General features: G+C 35.8%; 2 protein-coding genes across 2 annotated transcripts; both read right to left on the bottom strand.

The window, feature by feature from the left end:
* Positions 1-1494: 1494 nt before the first annotated feature.
* On the bottom strand, positions 1495-4712 carry rps26l (ribosomal protein S26, like). The gene is made up of 4 exons (XM_079884800.1): positions 4638-4712; positions 2656-2833; positions 2424-2554; positions 1495-1593 (listed from the first exon to the last, which is right to left on the bottom strand). The coding sequence occupies exons 1-4, from the start codon at positions 4638-4640 to the stop codon at positions 1558-1560; spliced, it is 348 nt and encodes a 115-aa protein (XP_079740926.1). The 5' UTR covers positions 4641-4712; the 3' UTR covers positions 1495-1557.
* A 1302-nt stretch (positions 4713-6014) lies between these two features.
* On the bottom strand, positions 6015-23409 carry ppp4r1l (protein phosphatase 4, regulatory subunit 1-like). Its single transcript, XM_079884358.1, has 20 exons — positions 23168-23409; positions 22320-22364; positions 20957-21086; positions 20087-20193; positions 19851-19993; positions 19332-19478; positions 18973-19080; positions 17727-17792; positions 17401-17559; positions 17008-17132; positions 15810-16258; positions 15504-15721; positions 14562-14648; positions 14132-14317; positions 13661-13822; positions 13029-13129; positions 12823-12943; positions 11962-12096; positions 11405-11546; positions 6015-8575 (listed from the first exon to the last, which is right to left on the bottom strand). Exons 1-20 carry the CDS (start codon positions 23172-23174, stop codon positions 8430-8432), a joined length of 2784 nt encoding a protein of 927 aa, XP_079740484.1. The 5' UTR covers positions 23175-23409; the 3' UTR covers positions 6015-8429.
* Positions 23410-23442: the final 33 nt, after the last annotated feature.

Here is a 23442-nt window from a genome sequence, read left to right as displayed (position 1 = left end):
TGCTCTCCAAAATTCAGGCCTTTGAAAATGGCTTTTTTAATGAAATGTTCAACTTGTGGAGACAGGCTTCTTCTCAGCGCGTGCTCGCCCTGAGCACAGTCGAAGAATCGAGCCTGAAGTTATTGAATTGGCAGCAGCTTAATTAGCTTTCAGTCTTTCTTTAATACCTTAAGTTTGAGAAAATACAAAGGATGAACCAATGAACTGAATGAAACTAACTAGCTGTAGCCGTTTTATTTTTGTTGGTTAATTTCCACAGTCCTTGTCAAGGCTGCTGTGCGTGTCTGGCTGAATATCGCAGGCTGATTATGAACTCGCACCTCACTAAGGAGATCACTGAGACTTAGTGACACTCAGCACTTTTCAAAATCCTACAGTAACAGATGGCAAGTGGAATAGATGCTAACAAAAGGTCTTTTAAGAACATTTATGTAGAAAGAAATAGAGTAAATTGAGTCAAATTCTGTCATTCAAACACCATGTGATTTATTGCACATTACTTTTCTATACCCATTTTAACTGTATTTAGGGACACATTAATTGATTTATTAAACACATTACAGAAACTGGAATTTCATGACTTTCTTCTTTCTGCCTAAGAGTGGGATAACAGTTTGGATGCAACTGCATACTTACAAGTACACATATAATTATACAAATAATATAACTATTATAATGTAAAGATGGGTGTATTATTAGTAATATGCAAAAAAAAGCCAAGATCGAGACATGCTGCCTGACTGCACCAACAAAGTTTGAGCAGCTCCCCAAAAACCTGAACTTTGTAAATCTGCGTTTATAAGGTGCATACGCATAGTTTAAAGTCAAAGCATGTCTGTCCAGTACTTGTATTAACATGATTCAAACTAGCAACAATCTAGAAAGACATATGAACAGTGAAGATCATATTTTATTGAATTATCTTTAATCGTCAATATTTTTTTAAGAGTTTTAATATTTCATTTTTAAATTTTATTTAAATTTAAGGATTTATTTTTTAACTAAAATGTAGGTATCACTAAATATGTTTGCTTTTATTATTCAATTATAATAATTAGGATCACAGAGGAAATGTAAGAATTAAAACATTGACATTATTCCTTTGAGGTGTGCTATTCAAAAAACAATGGATTACTAATGCGTTTTATAAAAATCGGTAAATCGAGGTTGTACCACTGACTGCGAATATAAATTAAATCAATAATATGACCAGATTTTCTTTTTTGATCCTTAACATTGACATACATTTAAAACTATTTATGCTAACAGTCTACGAGCTAGTGGTTTATGTTCAAAAATCAGATAACTAGCAATATCAAAACGCTCAGATTCTTTTAATGTAAAATAATATTGGGGATGTGTTAACCATAATACATAATTATATGTATATAATAAAAGAAAAGAAAAAATTCAGATTGAATATGAGAGAAAAATGACAGATTTAGAGCTCCAAACAAACTACGCAGAAACAATCAAAACAAAGAAACCCTAGGACCAGTTTCATATATTTTTTATTTTTCTGCAAAACAATGCACAGATTGTGACAGTTGATTTGCTTCACATGGGCTTCGGAGGAGCTCTGGGAGGAGCACCCTGCAGGAAAAAAGGACAAAAGAACATGCTGAGATCCACATAAAAGTAACAATTCAAGCATTGTAACTTTACTAACATACTGCAGCTGTTGCTTTAACTTAAAGGTAGGGTAGGCAATTTGGCTGAGATACAACTATTTGAAAATCTGGAATCTGAGGGTGCAAAAAAATCTAAATTTTGAGAAAATCACTTTTAAAGTTGTCCATTTCTGTTCGCGATTTTGCTGAATCCACTCATAAAAATATTTTTTATATATATTTAAGGTAGGAAATATACAAAATATCTTCATGGATCATGATCTTTACTTAATATCCTAATGATTTTTGGTATAAAAGAAAAATCGATCATTTTGACCCATACTATGTTTTGTTGGCTATTGCTACAAATATACCCGTGCGACTTGTGACAGGTTTTGTGGTCCAGGGTCACATATTAAAAGATATTCATATTGTCTTCTGTGGGAGTCTCAGAACCAAAAATGTTCGTCCAATCATTGCATATGGTCCAGCGTCACCGAGTGCCACAAATAAACAGCAGGCACCTTAATACTTTACAGTTCCTCTCGAACCAAAACAACGAGCTTATGCTGCATTCATGCCATGTCGTAATGAGGTAATTTAACGCCTTCTCTCATCTCGTGACACTTTGCAGATTCTGTTGTGTGTGTTCATGCGTTTTGAAGGAGGTGTGGCTTTGGAGACGTTCTGAAGGGAGGATGGAGTCTCATGTTTTCAAAGCTATCTTGCTATTGCTAGACTCTCTGGAATTGCCTACCCTACCTTTAAAGGAGTAATTAAGATTAGTCAGCTACAGAATTTCAAGGCACTTACGCCAGGCCTGAAGCGGGGAGGTGGTGTTCGGTCCTTGCGGGCCTCCCGGGATCTGTTTCTCACCACCTTGCTGTGGATGGCACAGCTAACACAGTAATGCAGCTTCACGTAGAGCTTGGGCAATACATATGCTACAAAAGGAAGAGCGGAAAACAGAAAACCACTATTTTAATCTGGAAAGGCATACTAATGAGAATTGATCAATGTTTTGGCTGTTAAAGCAGTCACTTACAGTCAAACACACTAGCCTCTGAGATGTCCCTCACAGCAGCAGCCTCCACAATGTTCCTGATGACAAACTTCTTGATGGCCTTGTCCTTGGGAACACAGCGGGCACAGTTGGTGCAGCGGATGGGCTGGACATGGCCACGGCCCTTCTTCGCACGTCCGTTGTTCCTTCTCTTCTTAGTCTAGCATTTGAAAATGGAAATAATTGATAATTAAAATAGTATAGAACATAATTCAATTAAACATCCTACATTTCCTGACCAATGAATTACCATGTATTTTAGGCTCAAGCAATTAAAAATTAATTTGATAAAAATTCTACTTTGCCCTCTCTATCTCTCTACACACACACACGCATATAAATATATATAAATATAAATATATATATATATATATATATATATACAAACACACACACAAGGTTGGGACTTGAAAATCAGTTCCGGGATCTGATACTTGTTATACAATTTTGATTCTGCTTATCGATTCCTGTGTGAGCATTTTAATGGGGCTTTAAATAAATCAAGTGAAAGATGATGCGAAATTCGGCACTCGTACACCGTTTTCTGTGCTGGGCACATTCAGAGCGCGTACACAGAAGCCGCCTCTCATATAGTGCACAAATACTGAATAGAGCACTCTTTCGTGTCTTCTTGTGCTTAAATACACACACAATTGTGTCAAAGTATCCTCGCAAACACAGCCAGAAATAAATGTCAACAGACGAAGAAAGAAAACGCATTCAGTCTTAAAGTGACAGCAGCCTAATAAACCTGCTGCTGTCTGTGTTAACACTAATCAAAGAACAAAGAAAAATCACTCACTGATCTTGACTGAATCATTTTTGTAACGTTAAAAATAAGGATTAATCTATATTTTATTTATAAAAAGAAAACTATGCAGTGTTATTTTATATTTGATATCAACTTCTGAACTGTTCTTCAGTTGTATTTATCTGTGCTATTGCTTGTTTGTTATTCTATTACTGGCCGTGTACTTGTCTTTAATAAGACATTCTGAAATTTAGTCTAGTTTATTAGTTGTTCTTTAGGCTTCTGTTTTGTTCATGGTGTTCAGTTGCAAAATAATCTTTTGCAAAAACAAAGAATAAACATGTTTTGACATTTATTTTTTAATAGCAAAATGGAATTGAAACTGGGAATCGATAAGAATCGCAATCGATAAGAGGTATCTCTAAAATTAAAACGATACCCAACTCAAACTTGAGATCTGTATGTAGTTCTGATAGAATTGGAAATCTTTGAAATATCAGGAAATGTCCCATTTCAAATTTCCCAAAAAATTATTCTCAGGATTTCCATTACTACAGTAACCACAAACAGACCTAAAAAAAATTGTTTAATATTTTACTTTTAAACTCAAATTTTGTAAATGTGAAAATCGCGATTTCCTGATGGTTTTCCATTATGGCATATGATCTGTATATTTCCAAAGAACAGTGGAGATCTTTATGCAACAATCAAAATTAATTATTGTAAAAAAATTACTAAATTAGCCAAGTGTCAATCTACTCTTTATTTTATGTTAGCCTAGAAAGCCTGTCCTGAATTCATCAGTAAATGCTGCATCAATCTTCAGTTTACACCCAAGTACTGACAGGCTGCAGCGTCTTGCTATATATACGAAACGTATCGACAATAACACAATTAGAATCGATACATCGAAGTCTTAATGGCAATAATGCCGTTTAAATTAAATGCCAGTATTTTGCTTTATATACATATATACACACACAATACCCGGCCTGTCCATGCCGCGTGCTACTGAAGAGGAAGGCACATGCTAAACATCATCAGAAACTTCTTACTTAAACCGTCTAATAATCCCGATATAGTGGCCAGTATTTAATAAAATCAGATACGTTACTAACTATACTCGGTGATCACGTAGTTTTCTTGACTATATAAAGAAGATTTCATATACTAAAACATGTTCGCGGATCAATCGCGAACACTAAAGTCTCACCATCTTGAACGGGAGGCAGGAAAGAGGACCGGAAAAGGCTAACCGGAAGTAAAAAAATTCTCTGCTACACAACAAAAGTCTTCTGAACGAAAATACTGCTTTGATGTGATGCAAGGCTAGAAATATAAACGTTTAATTGAGGCATACAATTTAAATATATACTTAAAATTAAAATATATATTATATGTGAATGAAAGGGGGGAATAAAAAGATTATATTTTATTCATATGTTATGCGATGTCCACTGTAGTGGACACCAGGACTCAGTTGCTTAAAAAATAAAATGGCAAGAAATGACATGTATAGGCAAAAACAATGAGATTTGTTTTATTCACCAATCAGTTTTTAAGTTTTAGGATTTTTCAAACCAAACTTTGTGTAATGATGATTCTCTGCCATGAAAGATTTAACAGAATGAATTGATATACCATTTTACTTGGCCATAAATGCCATTCCCATTCAATACAATGTATCTATACACTTTATGTAATTTGCATATTAATGTGTTCTAGGGGCAACATGTAATACAAAAAAAAAAAAAAAAAAGAAAAAAAAAAAAGAAGTGTAATAATGAGAGTAATAATTTTTCAACATTTTCATAAATCATCTAACATTTCATAGGAATATTGATGTATAATTTATTTCCCTATTCACTTCTTGTGTCTCCCAAAGTACCTGATAAACATGATTTAAGTACTGGTGTCCACTACAGTGGACATGTTTTGTAACAGAATGTCATAAATTGATTAGTAGGCCTAACCCCATTTCACTTTCCTGAGATGTTGATTCATGACAAACTGTTTGAAAATGAGTCTGATTTAAATGATAATTACAAAAATGTATCATCTTTCCATAAGAGTGCTAAATTTGATCTCTAAATTAATGTTAGCCATTTTTAAAGACCAAGGAGAAGCTGTTGTCACGGTGAAACCTCCAGACATCTGGTATCTGAATGTGCACTTTACAGGACATCCACACTTAAAACTGAGACATGTATGGTGTCAGAAAAATTGACCAAAATATAATGTCTTCTAAAGTGGACAAAAGTCTATTCCTGGGTCCCAGAAGGATAAACGAGACTGACTAATCAGCTTTAATTATGTATACACAATATAAAAATACTATTATTATAATATAATCATACTAGTATGTGTATTACGCAAAAGTCCAGCAGGGGTAGTTATGTTATGTTTTTTTTGCTCTATTAAATGTATAAAACAATATTAAACGTAATTTAATTATAAGACTTTTGTAATTGCATTGGAAATATGTTGACTTGTGCACACAGGCTCCTTATTGTGAAAAGTGCTTATGAATCAATCGACTAGGAGAGTTTTAACTGAAACGTCTTCAAAATAAAGGGCACAACTGAGAAATGATTTCAAATTTATATTATTTTAATTAACCAATACTAAAAATAACAATACATAAACTGTTTTTAAAAGAGATGCACAGAAAAATTACAAATGTTGTAACCTGAAAGGTTAGGATATAAAATCTTTGAACATGATACATTGAGAAGTATACAATGGGGGAGATCAAATCAAATATTGTATCTTAATATTGTAACAATATGAGAAAACTAGTGGATCAGTACATATGCAGTATGCAGACATATGAAGTGGTTTCGTTGACATATCAGTGATGTCAGTGCCTCAGTAAATCAAACAGGAGAATTTATTGGGGAAAATATAACAATCTAACAAAATAGAAATCTATTAACATGGTGCATATGAAAAAAAGAAACAAACAAACAAAGAGGACACACAGATGCATGCACACAAACACACATGGGAACACAAGGAAAACAACTTCGCCCATTATACAATTCCAAACCAAGTATCGCCACAGACAAAAAAAAAAAAAAAAGAAAGACTGGCCTTGAATCCTGTAGATATTGTCAATAAAATCATATCAATTTAATCACAGGCTGTATTTCTGAACTAGACTAAACCTTTTTTTTTTTTTTTAAACAATTCCATATACACAGTTCATAAACATATTCCATATACACATCTGTGAGAATAAATGCACTGGATCCGAGCACCACTTGTTTGGTCAAGAAAGTTGCCTTATTAAAAAAATCAGAACCACTGATACGTCATGATTCATCCAGTCCAGCAGATTTATTATTATTTATATATTAAAAAAGGGCCTGCAATTTACTTTCCATTAACCCTTAATGATTAGTAAAGTGCTCTTGGCAAAGTTTGCCCTTACGTGCTGATGTGGGTCCGGTCCCCCAATTTAAATATATAAACCATTAAAACGATAGCGATAACCGATCAGCAGACAGAAGCAAGTACGCCCATGCCAAGAGCAGCACAACCGTGAAACGGATGGTCCGTCATATCAACTTCAAGCACGTAGTTTACTTTAAAGCAAATTTGGGAATTGTAAGAGGAATTGTGGAGTGCTTTGATTAACTCGTGCAAATGCGACTAAACAGTGTGCTTGCTTCATTGTTTTCCACAGACAACCAAGCAGCGCCCTCTGCAGGTCAGCTCATAATTAACCAATAACGATCATTGACGTCTTACTATAATTCTAAAGACTGGGCATGTCTAACAATTTTGCTTGCACAGTGTCTAAATGTCATCTAGTGGCTGTAAAGGTTGCTTGGAAAGCATTGGTTTACTCCTGACACCCCTCTAAAATACTGGCCCCTTTCATTTATAAAACGGCGAGGTATAAAACCGCTCTTCACCAATCAGGGAAGACAAATAGGTTACATACAACTGGATCTCACTCAAAACACACAGAAAAACGTGTACATTAAAATATCAGTACTGAAAGACAAAAGCAAATTCTTGTGAGCTACAAAAGGGTTGAGCAAAAAGAGGGAGGTTTTCGTCTCCCGAGCTGCAATAACTCGAGAAGACGCTTGTTTGCTGTTTCTAATCGCTGTTTCCCACAATGATGCAGGTGCATTCTGAGGGTCAGGTAAACAGGTGGTTGGTAAATGCAGCACAATTTCACTTAGCCTCAGCTCGATACCATTTTGCGGCATTGCAGCTTTAAAAACATCTGAATATCAGGTCTCCCTGAGTTAGTAGCACTTCACTGTCAGTCTGCTTATGTCTTCTTAGTCCTTTTTGTATTAAGAAATCCACAAGAAAAGGAAATGGAGAAAAAAAAAAGAAGTCTTACAAATGTACAGTTAGCTTTGGAGGGGCAGCTGGTAGCATCTGAACGGTTTTGAGAGGAAACGACACGGTCCGCCTTTAAGATGCGTCTTGTGTCTCCAAATACTTTCTGCTGCCACAAAGGTGCAAAAGAAATCTTGCACCATTCAGAGAGGTGAGATGGTTGTTCGGTGTTTGAAGGTGTGTGTGTGTGTGGGTGCTTAAAGTGAGGTTGTGTAAGTGAGAGATTGCGTGGGCCTCGTATGAAAAGTTTTGCATTCATTTTTAATTGCTTGTCAAGGCAATCTCCCAATTTAACCATCTAAATGGCAAAAACCACTGTGGAAAATATTTTTGCACGGCTGTATTAGTGGTATTACCATAAATATGCATACATTTGCATATTTTAAGTATCCAATTTTAAATTTAGCTACACATAAGTTGATTTCTTTTATGTATAAATGAGGCCCATTTTGTGTATAAATCAGAAAATGCGTAATATATGCATATACTGTCATATGTGGAGCAATTTAGGAGGGGATAAGGATACACTGTGTGTGTGTGAAGGTCTTGGTCAGTAGTTCCTATTTGTAAACACTTGTCTGCAAATCCGTTTAGTGTTGTTCCTGCTGGTGCTTGTTCACATGTGCGGATTGAGCTAAAGGTGCTAAATGAGCGCTGCCGTGTCCATGACGTTCCTGTTGGTATCCAGTGTGGCAAAGAACCGCACGTCCCTGTCCTTGTCCATCCTCAGTTCGGACAGAGCCTCTTCCAGCTCATCCGAATAAGCGCTGCCTGGGTCCTTGAAGTATGCTGAGATCAGAGCACACACATAGATGGTGATCAGAACTGAACTAAACTGTAGCCGGGTTTCCATTACAGATTTGCACAATTTTGTGTAGGAGACGTAGGCATGTTATTCAAGCTTTAATGGCAATGAAAGCCCCTTATACTTGGCAGCGGCCACATATAAGGCATTTCTCTCTCCTATTTGCTACGAGGTCATGATAAATTATGGCATTTCTTTGTGGTTAGAACTAGGGATGGCGAAAACTAAAAATTTTCTTGACCGACCACCGAGCCTCATTAGCCGGTTGAAACCGGTTAACCGATTAGTTTAAAATATAGGGCTGTGCGCATGAGCAATAGTCACATCGTCGGAACATGCGATGTGAAGGGTAGTAGCAGCACCCATGGTGTATTAAGAGAATGATATTTCGTACTAAAAAGAAAGTCAAAATCAGCTATTTGGGACTATTTCGTCTACAAAAAGGAGGATGTTGACTGGAGTGTTATAAAGTTGTGGATGGTTGTCTTTTTTAAAAAGTCTTTTGTCTTTTATTTTTCGTGTTCGCATTTATGAGGAAAAAACAATTTTACGTGACAGTTCTCCATTACGGACGCGACCGCTCAAAGCGGCACTAAAAGACTGCTTTAAAACTTTCACAGAGACCTCAAACAGAAAGCACAAAGCCTTTCTTTAAAACGAATTTCGTTTTGTATTAATTGTATCTTAATTTTAATCAGCGTTTCATTATCCAATTTTCTCGATTTAATAAAAAAAAGTAAATATAGCAGATAGATATCACGACACGGAGGCGCCAGCGCCTGAACTGGAGCTAACATTAAAGCTATCATCCATAAACCGAAACTCAACGTATAAGGTAGCTTACTCGTCTCACACACCTAAAAAAAATAGAAATATATCTATTATCTACAGAAATCTCTACTTTTAAACAGAACCATTCAAAACAAAATAAAACGATTTAATCCGTGAAATGTGTATTTCTCTCCGGCGCGTTCACTACTGCGAAGATCGCGAGTCAGATTTCATCTTTGCAGCCGACACAGAAAACACTTGTTTATTAATAGATAATTAAAATGTCTCATCGCAATATTTTACATATTCATAATCATTACTTTTGCTGGTTCTTTGTGACAGCTTTTAGGTGCCGTTTACATGAACGCGTCACTGCACCAGCACCGAAAACAGAGAGAGAGAGAGAGAGAGAGAGAGAGAGAGAGAGAGAGAGAGAGAGAGAGAGAGAGAGAGAGAGAGAGAGAGAGAGAGAGAGAGAGAGAGAGAGAGAGAGAGAGAGAGAGAGAGAGAGAGAGAGAGAGAGAGAGAGAGAGAGAGAGAGAGAGAGAGAGAGAGAGAGAGAGAGAGAGAGAGATTTTTTTGTACTTATTTTGAGGAATGAACAAACAAACATCTGTTAAGAGCGCCGCCACGTTGGACTGCGTAGAACGTTCACCGAATTCTGACAGAAATATGTTCTAATTTTGGAATAAAATATTAAGTGACCTTTTTGTCACTTGTAATGAAGCTTGCTTATTAGTGAAATTATTAATATCATGGAATGGTAATTATTGACTTTAGCCTGGATTGATCATGACTCGCAATATAGGCTATATCGTTGGGAAAAAACTATCGAAATGTAGGCTAATTTTTTCCCAATATCTAATATTTTCCCAATATTGTACAATATCGTGCCTGCAATTTCGCAACTCTGTCGCATCTCTCTGCCGCTCTGCTTCCCGCTTTGGCTACCTTTCTCACCCGAAGAGGCTTGCGGGTGTCGCGTTTTAAGGTGATCATAGTTGATGTGTTACTACTGTATTTAAGCACTGTATCACACAAGTTGCAACTTACATCTGTGTCATTCTTTTTGGTGAAATGGTCCCACACACTTCTTTACACGCTTCATCCTGTCGTCTGCCCTGGCTCTAACCTCGAGTGTTTTAGCCTGTAGCCTTTACTTTTCGCAAACCCTGTGAGCGCGCGAACCCAAACGCTGTGACCTCGCGCCAAATGTTTTTATTGGTTTATTAAATACAAACAGGTGAGTTATGAAAAATTGAGTGTGAGGGATTTGTTCACTTCACACAAAAACATCTTGGAATGAGATGGCTAACTGTAGTAGAGTAAAGTCCACTGTCAATAATAGCCTAATTTAGAGATCACTTTTTTTTTTTTTTTTTTACCGACTACCGACAACTTTGACCGGTCAACGTTGATACGGTCAACGTTGATACGGTCAACCATCGGTCAAACGGTCATCGGTTAACATCCCTAGTTAGAACCTAGTATTCCCATAATTCTTTTGTCTTTTATGAGTTTAATAAAGAACTCTGTTTTGTCTTCTGTCCAAACATAGCGCACCATCGAAACTGACGTGTTTCCATTGGGCGTATTCTCAATTCGCAATTTGCACAATTTGATGGGTAATGGAAACGCAGCTTGACACTTACACTAAACAGTTACTTAGCAAAATCTTTTATCTTTTGTGCTAATAATAGGTTACTTTTATTTAGGTCACAGTTTATTAGTTAAATGGTCATTAGCCGATAAGGTCAATGGATTTTACATCACTGCCTGGAAAAAGTACACTTGATATCTTGTACTTTGGACATTATAATTCTAGAAAGCATTTCATTGGACAAAAATAAGTAGTATACACTTCATACAGGATATTACTCGTTAATATTTTTGTTACATTTTCCAGGCAGACAAAAGAGATTCACTTTGAATTTAATTGTAACCCTTGGAGGGCCTAATAAAGGAGACGTAAGTCTATGTAAACATCCTGTGATGCACGCATCTTCTAACTTGTCTGTAAATTGTGTGTGTTTGTGTCTTACGTTTTTCTAACACACTCTGCCGTAATGCCTTGGCCACCAGCACGCGTACGTTGGGCACAGGATCTGATGAGAGGCTGAGCAGACTGGGAAGAAGGTGCTGTGCAAACTGGTCCATGGGCATGCAGTCCTCCTCCACTATTGCCTGAATGGAAACAAAGGAAATGTCTCAATCGCTCTCCCACTGTTAGAGGTTTAGATTTTTCCTGATGTATATTATAAAAAATAAAAAAAGGAGCAGGTTTTATATAAATAAATAAATGAATAAAAAAAAAAAATGTCATTAGCTTCGTTCTGATTGGTTGACTAACACTTAATTGCACACTAGTCTATTATTGTGGTATCTTGATTTCAAATGTATTCATCCCACAATGCCATGAAATAATTTATTCTATGCAAAATATTTACTGAAAGTTGAAATTAACAGCAGCAATAATATCATATGACAATCAAAAGAAGTTAAGAAATATTGCAGGACCACCTGATTTTATATAAAGATGGTGGGACTGTAAATCCTTTGGGTAATACTGCATGAAACTACAATTTGATGTAAAATTTACCTGGCAAATGAATGCAAATGCCTGACGTCCGACCCATTTGGGACAGTGGCAGAATCTCATAATGAGCTCATTAATGTAATTCAGACCCAGGTCATGAGCTTCACAGGAATACAACTTCTGCAGGATCACCACCACCTAAACACATTCAAAAGACAAATCTTAAAAAAATACTAGAATAGGTTTTCATGCTTGAAATGTAAAACAACAACAACAAAAAAACATTATTTTTTACATATTTGAGATTGTTGCAGCACCTCTCTTCCCAGTCTGTCAGTAATGCTCTGTTTAGTTCCAGTTTCTATGAAGCCCCTCCTTCTGAAAAGCACTGTGCTCTAATTGGTCGCTGGACCAGTGGGTTGTGATTGGTCAACCACTTTGCACTTGTTTCAGAAATCTCACTGCCTTTACCAAGTTTATACTACTATCGCAACTCAACCAGGCCTGCGCATGCCTTGGGTGGGAATTATTTAAATGAAGGATATTGTGATGTGTACATTCCCAGAAGGAAACTCAAGACCACAATCGAGGCGTTTCAGGGCGTTCAGAAACAGTGATATAGAGAATACTGTAACTTCCTTTGGAGTGACTTTGTGCTTTGTAACTTTGCAGACCTTTTTCATGCTGAAACAGCAACATTACACACTAAAGAAAGTTGAAAATGAACCTCTTTAAAACATTTTAAGCACTAAGTACATGTACAGATCACCTGAGACTACCAGGTCTAAAAAGCCTATAAGCTGAGGTTTAAAACAGTCCAGTGGAGTTGCTAAAAGCAGAACACATATTCAAACAATACAGCTAGTGTAAGGCATTGCAATGTTGCACTATTTTTGGAAACAAGCTGAAAGAAACGTGACTCACCAGTTTATAGGAGATCCACCGCACTTCAGACACTTTGTCAGAACAAAGGTTAAGTGCAATTTGTCTGAGGTAGTCATAGATGTCGTTGTGACTGTACAACTCAATGATCAGGATAAGCTGCCTAAATACAGACAGACAAATGCCACAAGAGTGAGATCACAATTGAGAGCTTCAAAAAAGCCTTTGTGTTACAAAGTAGTACGTACTCAGCTAGCTCATAGCGGAATCTCCAATTTCGGCTGTTGTCCGTCACCATGAACTCCTGCAGCTGATACAGATACTCCCGGCGCTTCTCGGCATGAAGAAGCTGCAAAAGAGAAAACAGAACGATCTGTTGATGCCAGCGTTGTAAGGGGCATTGACTAAAACAAAAACTATTGAATGTTGCTGAAATATAAAGCTGAAATAAAATTAAATATAAATATTGGATGACAAAATGTAAACATAAACAAAGATGAAAAATATTGCCTTGGCAGAAATGACTAAAATAAAAGTAAAATGAAATAAAAATGAATTAAATCCATATAGAAATAGAAATAAAAGCCAATTGAAAACATTAATAAAAACTAACTAAACAATACTAAAATAACACTGGTTGGGACAGCCATGACATGCTTGCAAAATTTAAAATTCAACTTTTTGAAATGCATTTAACAAATCAGCAAACTCTAACAAAACTTATAACTTGAAACAAATAGAGCTAAAAAAAAATGGGGGAAGGAAATGCACAAGTTCTCTCAATTTATAATCCTCAAACAAGCATTTTTTTCAGTATGGACAATTCAAAGCTCTTTGCATAAACCACATTTTCTCAGTTAATGAAATTTCATATTCTCACCTTCAAGAAATCATACAGGTGTTTGAGGACTCCTATCCGCACCTCATCAAGATCTTTGAGGAAGCCATTAAATATGGGCACCAGGTCAGCCGCGGTCAGCTGATCCCCCAGAATCACTGCCAACTCGTGGATAGAGAACGCAAGTGTCCGTCGCACCTTCCACTGTAACACATACAAAGTTAATTCATTTGACAAATGCAAAACCGAAACTACTGCGTATATACCTCATACATTACATATTTACAAAACAAAGACAATTATAATCCATCAGAGTGTGGTACAGTGAAACTATTGTTTAATTAATATTAAGTAAATATATAGTATATAATATAACATATATATTATTTCTTTTTTAAATATATAAGGTTAAGCAACAGTACTATACTAACATTTAACATTTTGACACAGTGTTAAACCTTGATTTTCCAACAAAACCCATGACGAGTAATGCATATAAAGAGGAAGTTTTACCTGTACGTCTGTAGCGAGGGTCTCGTACGTGTCTTTGAGGCAGTGCCAGTTCTGCCTGCCCAGCGTTAGGGCGACACCTGGCAAGCTGAACGCACAGTGTTTGGCGATCTCAGTGTCTACGGTCTGAGCTCGAGCGGGGTCTGTCATGGACAGATACTGATCCAGCAACTGCTGTGGAATTACATTCTGTGACGACAGAAACTATGAGTGTTAGGTCAGTCAGATTTTTATTGTTTATTTACAAAAAGAGTTTCTTTGTACATTTGATGTGCTTTTCATCAATGATTGCAATTTGTACAACTAGTTGAAAATTAAGGCCAATGTAAAGCCATGAGATTTTTATATGGTAAAACATGCAAGTGTTTCCATCAGAGTATGGTACAGTGAAAATATTGTTTAATTAATAATAAGTAAATATATAGTGCATTACCTGGACTTTAGACTTCTCCTCTTCGCATGTTTGAACTTGTGAGTTGGTGTCTTTTTCTTCCTCCACATTTTCTATTAGGTCTGATTCCTTTATGCAAGCACACACACAAATGCATGTATAATGAACTCTCTACTGTAGTTACTGTGCCAGCACTTCCTTCTAATGACATTTGCATAAACAGATTTACATAGAACTGCAGAAGGGGATTTGCCATGCCAAACAGTGGAAGCAGCATCAAAACCATTTAAAACAACATTATTGTCCTTTAATAATTGTAATTACCTCATATTAATTAATAGATTACATAGATTTGCCAAAATGTAGATTCTTCATTTGAAGGCTTTACTCAGGAAATATTTATATAAAATTAATTGAATTAAAATGTATCTATGGGCAGTTCTAACAATATTAATAATAATATTTTTTATTCTTCTTATTATAAAATAAAAATGATAATTGTAAAAATTTTTAAAATCCATTACATTTTTAAAGTATGTAAAAATAATTAATTTTTTATAAATAATGACTGTCTGAAGATTAAATATTTGGTAACTTTATTTTAAAGTGTCCTTGTTAAATGTTACATGTAGTTACTATAGTAATAACTATAAATGATGCATAATTACATGCAACTAACTCTAAACAAAACCCTAATCCTATCCCCAAAGTACATGTAGTTAATTTAATATTACCGCTACCAATACCTAAAAGTATAATTTCACTGAAACAAGAACACCTTACAATAAAGTGTAACATGAATAAAGAAATGACATGAACCTGCATTATTATTATTATTATTATTACAAAATATATAAATTATAATGCCAACATTTAAAAAAATGTAAAGTATTATAACAATAATTAAACGTAATACTAATGTTAAATGGCTAAAATTAATTTTATTTTCTTTGACATTTATGATATATAAAGTTGTCCTCTCACCTCACTGCTATGTTCAGAGTCATCTACCAGCACAGGCGAAGTGGAGGGAGAGTCTGAGATCTGTGTGTCTGTCAGTGAGAGTTCACTCATGGCACTGAGCTCATCAGACGTCGGGGAGCCTGTGGAACCATTACTCTCTGACACAGACTCATCAGCGTCTTCTGTTTGACTCTCTAATTGAGCAGCTTTCAGCGCAGCGGACAACACCTTCACTTGAGCTGCGAGTGGAAAGCAAACGGGGGAATGAATAACTACAATTCCCTACTCGGAAAAGAGCAAAAGAACATGAGCTCTTTTCACAATCACCTTGAACATCAGGATCATCTAGGTGGGGCTGAAGACAGTCCAACACTTTCTGGATCTGGGAGCTGGTGGCTGGGCCTTGTGCATCTAAACTTGGCAAGTTTTCTTTCCCCCCTCTCATGGTCTCTTCTTTTTCTTTCACCACATCTCTTTTCTCTCCTTGTAGTAGCCACAGGTCTTGGGTAATGTCAGGTAGTGGGGGTCTCCAGAAGTTGAATGAGTTGAACATTGTGCAGTCATCCATCTTCTGGTGGGACGAAGGGGTTGAGCTTTCAGGCTGGTTCTGGCTGGTGCTATAAGAGTGGCCTTCTGGAGGACGTGATGGTGGAACCGCTGTGTCTGAGGTGGATTGTAGCTGCTCTGAACGGGGCTGAATGAGACTGTCTGAACAACCATCAATGGAGGCATTGCGGATGTTACTCGAATTGCTGGTGGTCACTTCCTGTCTGTGGCTACAAAGACAAGAGGGGTTCATTTAGAATTGATTCAGTCATTTTGTTTTGTAAACACATTTCAATATAAAAAAAAGTGACTAAGATCTCTACACTACTGTTCAAAAGTTTGGGGTCGGTAAGATGCTTTTAAAAAAAAAAAGTGTCTTATGCTCATCTAAGGCTGCATTTATATGATGAAAAATATATAAATATATAAAAAAGTAAAAAGTGTAATATTGTGAAATATTATTACAATTTAAAATAACTGTTTTCTATTTGAATATATTTTAAAATGTAACTTATTCCTGTGATGCAAAGCTGAATTTGTCACATGATCCTTCAGAAATTATTCTAATATGCTGATTTGCTGCTGAAGAAACATTTCAGATTTTTACCAATATTTAAATTGTCGTGCTGCTTAGTATTTTTGTGGAAACCATGATTGATGATTGGATTTTTGATTTTGTTTGTAACAATGTAAATCTTTACTGTCACTTTTAATTGATTTAATGCAACCTTGCTAAATAAAAGTATTAATTTTTCTTCAAAAATAAATCACACTGACCTTTACCTTTTGAACATTATTTAACTATTTAAAGAAGTAACTAGGAAACAGTCCAATAGGGGTCAGGTGAACCAAAAACAAGCCTAAATATACAGACCTTCCAGCAAAGTGGATTGATAATCAACTACAACAACTAGTTAATAACAAACCTATGTAGTTTTCCTACAAACACAACCATAGTGAAGAAACCATGTGCACTTACCTCTCTGAGGAGATCTTCGGTATCTCGCAGAGGGTTCCATCCTCACAGAAGTGCAATCCTGTGATAGAAGGGTTGGCAAACGTGGAGATGAAACGACCTAGAGACTGGAACGCAGCCTGGCGTACCTGAAAAGGAAAAAAAAGAGAGAAGTTCCCTTCCCTTTAAAAAACAGCTCCATCCATTCTCCATACCTCGTTGTCCAGATCTAATTTCTAAAATGTAATAAAGATCGTCTAACATAAGTGGAAAACAGAAAGTCAGAAATCTCACAGGTGCGAAGTCCTACTCCGCATAGCTGCATACTAAACTTCAAATAACCATGTTCACTTTCAGAGGACAGAAATTACAGCATATTAGAACACAGTGTTAGTGTGTGTGTATCTTTACTCTTACCCAGCGTGACTGATCACTAATGAGGTTGATGAACAAGGGGGACAATTTAGTACGTCGCACTTCTGGAGAAGTGCAATTTGAAACAACCATGAAGCACTCGGCACAGGCTTTCCGAATACCCCACAGACTGTCCGAGCACAGGTCGAAAAACTTCGGCATCTGAAGTCAGAACAAAGAGATAGTGCTGGTTATCACATTTGTCGTGTTAGGCTTTATAAGATTAAGGATATTTTTGGGGTCTAGCACTCAGATATAATTAACATTTATTTTGGCCCTCTGTGACTGTCATTAATACAAGCACAAAAGGAAAGCTGCAGAGGTCTCACCAGTAGTTTCTCTGTGGCTTCCTGGCCAACAATAGAACAGAACTCGCCGAAGTTTGCTGCACAGACCTGATGGTGAGAAAGAAAAAAAAAAAAAACAGGGTTTTGACATTTGCAATGAGGTCAAATTCAGTCTTCTGTTATGTTGTAAGCAGAAGCCTGATGCAACTCAAGCAGCACTGCTTTCTGCCAACCCAGCACGAGTTTCAAAAGTAGATTAACATTTTTCACAACCTTTTCTACACAATATAGGCCTAAGTTTCATAACTGCAGTTATTTGAAAGACAGAAGTCACAAACACATTCAACATTAAGCAGCATTGTTTTAATCAGCTTGTTTTGTCCAGAGTACATCTTTATTGTGTCAAGGCTCTTTGTTCATAGAAGCCATTTCTATCCATTGTGTTCTCAGGATTGTTACTTATTTGTCTCATGATACTGATATAATCATGCATGGACTTGGAATTTCCATACTTTTGTAAAAGAGAAATATACTGCAATACACTGCCTTTCAAAAGACTGGGTCAGTAAGACTTCTTTTTTTTTTTAAAGAAATTAACACTTTCGTTCAGCAATGATGCATTAAATTGATAATAAAAAGTATTTTTAAAAAGTGTAAAAAAGTAAAAGTGAAAGTAAAAGTAAAAAGTGTTTCTTGAGCACCAAATCAGCATATTAGAATGATTTCTGAAGGATCATGTGACACTTAAGACTGGAGTAATGATGCTGAAAATTCAGCTTTGCATCAAAATTGTATTTTAAAATATATTAAAATAGAAAACATAATATTTCACAAATTTACTGTACTTTAGATCAAATATATGCAGCCTCAGCGAGCATAAGAGACTTCTTTCAAAAAAATAAAATAATTAAAAACCCTACTGACCACAAACTTTTCAATGATAGTGTATTTTAGCAACAAATTATAAAAAAGTGGCATCTCTAAACAAATGCTGCAAAAGTGTGATTTTCTTAAACTAAATTTTGAGATACATTTTTGCATTTACTTTTGATCCCAAGGTGATTACTCATATGTGTGACATACGAAGTTCACAGACACACACACACACACACACCAACTATAAACCTGTTCCACTAACATTTACCAAATCACAGAATGACAAATACTTACATAGACTTCATTTTGAACTGCATATCTATTGTTCATATTTTGTTCAATTTAACTAAATTATTGCAAAGACAGCTCAAACAGTTCTTCAAAGAATTATGGAACATTTTGAGAGTATTACCTTGCGGACTTGAAATAGTCTGACGTCACAGCAGAGTTCACAAAAGCGCAGCAATAAAAGGTGTTCCACCGTGTCTTTAGTCAACATGGTAACCAACTTGCACATTATCTGCAACAAAACATTATCTACCATCAAGATCAAAACATGAAAGTTCATCCCAACCCCATAAAACAATTAGCACAGTAACAGTATCATGCATACAGTATACAGAAAGGCATTCCATCACAGATGGAATGAAGTTACGACAGGAAATATAATCTCTTCAGTCCTATGAAAGCTCATGGTTTACATATTTTTATGATGAGTATTATCCTCTGCCAGTAATCAGTGTTGCATTCTCTTTAACACAAAGGACTCACCGCTACAGCCTCGATCTTATAATCGTCGTCACTACTGGGTTCAGTGAGCTCGAGAAGCACAGGGCAGACTTTTCCCTCCATATCTGCCTTACTCATCAGACCCTGTTCAAGTAGCACCAGCAAAGCGGCCTGGCTCGTCTTTCGCACCTAAGGGAAAAGCACAGACAAAACCGACTCAATGGGTTGTCTGAATGACTAATTGATTAGTTAATGTTAAGGAAACCCTGAATAATAAGGCTTTAGGCTTTTTTCCAATACTAATCAGATGCATTCCTTAAGGATATATAGACGCCAAACACCACCCTTTAATATGAAAATAACAAATATTTAACAAATAAATACTAAAAAGGTAACCCTACAAATTAAGCATAATAATGGGAACATTGCTTACTAGTCAGCTGTTGTCAGACTAGTCGACCACCTTGACCCACTCCTACTCAAAAGCCATGATGTTTGTCAACCTTACTTCTATTTAGAAGAACAACTCAAAGAACAGCCAGTTTTTCGAGTGAAACTTACCTGGTTATTAGGGTCTGTGAGATACCGGACCACAATGGGAACAAGGTACCGTGAGAAGGCTTCTGGGAAATTGGGCCGATTTTCATGGAGGAACATGGCAATGTTTGGTACCTGCTCCATCAATTCTGCTCGCACTGTCGGTTCTGTAACATCACAATATATTTATGATATTACGTACACATTAAGTACCAATAACCACACTAGACAAGTCAAATACAGGTAAAAGGCATTCAAACCTCCATCCTCAGACATCCTGGCAACCGTTTCCATGACACTGATAAAGTCATTTTCATTATCACTGAACTCCCGGAGCACATCAAGCAATCCACGAGCCACAATTTGCCTGAAAATAAACATCATGCTATCAAGTACACCATAATAGGCCACATGACATGAGCCTTCACAATTTATAAGCACAAAACTATTTAGAAAAAAATTACAGCTCAATTTTTAATCCTAGAATAATGTTTATAGCATTTCCAAGTCTAAGCCAAGTTCTTTTACAATGACATGCCTTACAAGTATTTCGGGCCCAACGTCATGTCAGGTTCGCGTTAAGCACTTAAAGGGATAGTCCACCCAAAAATGTAAATTCTGTCATACATTTTTTTAGTTATTTTCAATTCAATTCAATTCAATTCACATTTATTTGTATAGCGATTTTCACAATACATATTTTTTCAAAGCAGCTTTACAGAAAATGCATGTCTACGTTACAATTTAGAGTGATCTGTTATCAGAGGTGACTGTGTTAAAGTAATGCCTTTCAGAAATGTACATTTACAAATCACAGTTAGCTAATTAAGTATCAATTTAAGGCAGAAAAAATTAGCTCATTAAAGTAATGAACACATGTTTGTTTGTAAACAAATGATTAGGATATATAGAATTTTTTTATTGTGTATTGAAAATGTTATTTTCCACCATTGTACCATAAAAAGTTGTATTTTTGGTATCAAATCTCACTTAAATTCAAGTGATAGGCACAAGAGGGACATTTTATACTACTCCTAAATAAACATTCAATATGGCATGACAAGAAAAAAAACCCCCAAAAAACTGAAATCCATCTCACATAACATGCCTCATAGTTGAAGACATCTCACCTGTTGAAGACGTTTTCACTGAAAGCATATTTCTCCAGCCGACCCAGAGGGGTGAGATTATCCTGGCCTGAATCCAGGAATGCTGTTATCCGAATCGCATCACACTCTGAACCATAGTCATCGAATCCAACTGCAAGACAAGATTCATACAGACAGTTAACGACCAAGTATAATTTAACATCCAGTTTGTTAGTACAGCCTCATGGTGGCATCAAATGTGAGATCTTTTACATTCAAACCAGGAATCCCTTTAAAATATAGAGAGAAATTCAGAGTGACAGCAGATCTAATTAAAAAGGGGAATTTGTTTAATGAGAAATTATTTATTTTACAGCAATAACAGTTAGGGATTTCATTACATGCAGTCTGTTTCTGCCAGCAACGATCACACAGACTACACTTCAACTATATAGTGTACATACAACCGGGAAAGATCTCAAATGCATGAATGGGGTAAATAAAAAATTTTACATAGAAAATGTATATTTGGTTAATTAAGATTTTTGTTGTTGATTTTTGTTTTGCTGTTGATATTTTCATGACAATTAAGCTATTTTTTTAATTAAAATATGAAGGTTTTATTTGTTTAATTCCTATTACTTTTAATGACAATTCTCTTACTGTGCACTAAATTTTCTATTCAAATCAGAATTAAGAAAGTACATACATTTTTTATATTTCAGTGCTGTCAAATCGATTAATCGCAATTAATTGCATCTAATATAAAAGTTTGTTTATATAATCTATATATATATGTGTGTTTACATTATACATACAGTATATACTCACACATATGCAAAATTTGTTAGATGCAAAAGCCTCTAAGCCTCTTTATATATATATATATATATATATATATATATATATATATATATATATATACATACACACACACACAGACACATATATATATATAAAGAGGCTTAGAGGCTTCTGCATCTGAACTCTTCATATATCACACACACACACATACATATATATATATATATATTATATAAATATAATAATGTATACACACACATACATAAGCAAACTCGATTAACATACATAAGCAAACTCGATTAACATACATAAGCAAACGCGATTAATTGATTTGACAGCACTAATATATATATATATATATATATGTCATTATAATAAGATTCTGAGGGGGAAATGTGCTTAATTTTAATTGAAAATAACATAATTGCACAATTGTAATGATTCTAAAATGGACTTGATTAAGGGGGGAAAACCCTCTTATTTTGGTTGTGGGGTGACACATGACCCAGACATGTTCTTGAGATGTTTTCCAAGATTCACCCAGCCACATTGACAGAGAGATGTTGATCTGTAAAGTTGCGGACGAGTTCTGTATACTCACAGTCATCCAAATCATCATGACCGTCTTCAAAATATAAAGACAGACCTGTGGAAACACAAACAACAACATGTTTAAAGACTGACAAGTGTACAGTAGATAAACTGACAGTTTCTAGCCATGCTACTGTTACACATGAAGTCGGGCTGTGCCTCACAACCTAGTCAGCTATCTAACTAGACTCGCATTTGGGGGCTTTTCAGTCCAGAAACGCACCCATAAACCCCAAAAAAGCTGTTTAGGTAGACAGCTCACTAGGTTTTGACACACAGCCTAGGCATTTATCGTAGTGTTAGCTTATCTCACTAAAATATCAACTCAGGTGACTACAACAAATTACCCGTTTACCAGGAGACTATGTCTGTCAAACACTTTTTATACTGTAGTTTGCAATAAAATACAAACATGTCTAATGTTATGACACATTATTAATGCATTTCGAAAGGTGACCAGCTAACAAAACGTGTTATCCGGGAAACGACCCCGGTCAGGTTGGCTAACAAACTGACAGTCAAGCTCCTGTCAACTCAGCTATGTTATCTTCACACTTATTTACTTAAAAGTACAGTATATTTTCCATCATCATGTATTTAATACAACATATATTGTCTTGTTGGCCAAAAGTTCTTAATCACAGTACTTTTATAATATCCCAGTATGTCCTGCTAGCTCCACAACTCGCAACTAGTGTTAATCCACTTAAAATTTCACCAGGCTCATGGCCTTTGTTCTAAAATTCACCAGAAATGTTCAAAAGGCATTACGAGTCATTACAGTCAACAGCGATAACAGGGCCGATTCTCTTTAAACCGCCCCATAAAGCTTTAAATAAATGTACTAAAGCACGTTACCTGCCATCTTGATTTACAGCGGGGCTGTCACTCCACTTCCTCAAAAGATTTCCTGCTCTTATTTCAATCCCGGCATTTATATGAAGATTAAATACTTAAAAAACAGGGATAAACTCATCGAAACAAAACTCTTTTACGCGCGAAAATATCGTAAATATTTGTATCGCTCAACCGAACGCTCGATGAGAAAAAAAATAAGACAATGTCGATCACGTGACTAGTCTAGCGACGTCCGATTCGTCAATGAACTGTTCAGATGAGTCGGATCTTTTGAT

Source organism: Squalius cephalus (assembly GCF_949319135.1).
Source record: "Squalius cephalus genome assembly, chromosome: 10".
Classification (NCBI taxonomy): domain Eukaryota; kingdom Metazoa; phylum Chordata; class Actinopteri; order Cypriniformes; family Leuciscidae; genus Squalius; species Squalius cephalus.
This window is presented reverse-complemented; position numbering and strand designations above follow the sequence as displayed.

What these genes read in the sequence shown, in the direction of transcription:
- rps26l (XM_079884800.1), bottom strand. An exon ending in AGAGGCTAGTGTGTTTGACT is followed by an intron (nt 2,555 to 2,655) that starts GTAAGTGACTGC and finishes TTCCTTTTGTAG; the next exon opens with CATATGTATTGCCCAAGCTC. An exon ending in CTCCCCGCTTCAGGCCTGGC is followed by an intron (nt 1,594 to 2,423) that starts GTAAGTGCCTTG and finishes TTTTTCCTGCAG; the next exon opens with GGTGCTCCTCCCAGAGCTCC.
- ppp4r1l (XM_079884358.1), bottom strand. An exon ending in CAGGATGTCTGAGGATGGAG is followed by an intron (nt 19,994 to 20,086) that starts GTTTGAATGCCT and finishes GTGATGTTACAG; the next exon opens with AACCGACAGTGCGAGCAGAA. An exon ending in CCCTCGCTACAGACGTACAG is followed by an intron (nt 13,823 to 14,131) that starts GTAAAACTTCCT and finishes TATGTGTTACAG; the next exon opens with TGGAAGGTGCGACGGACACT.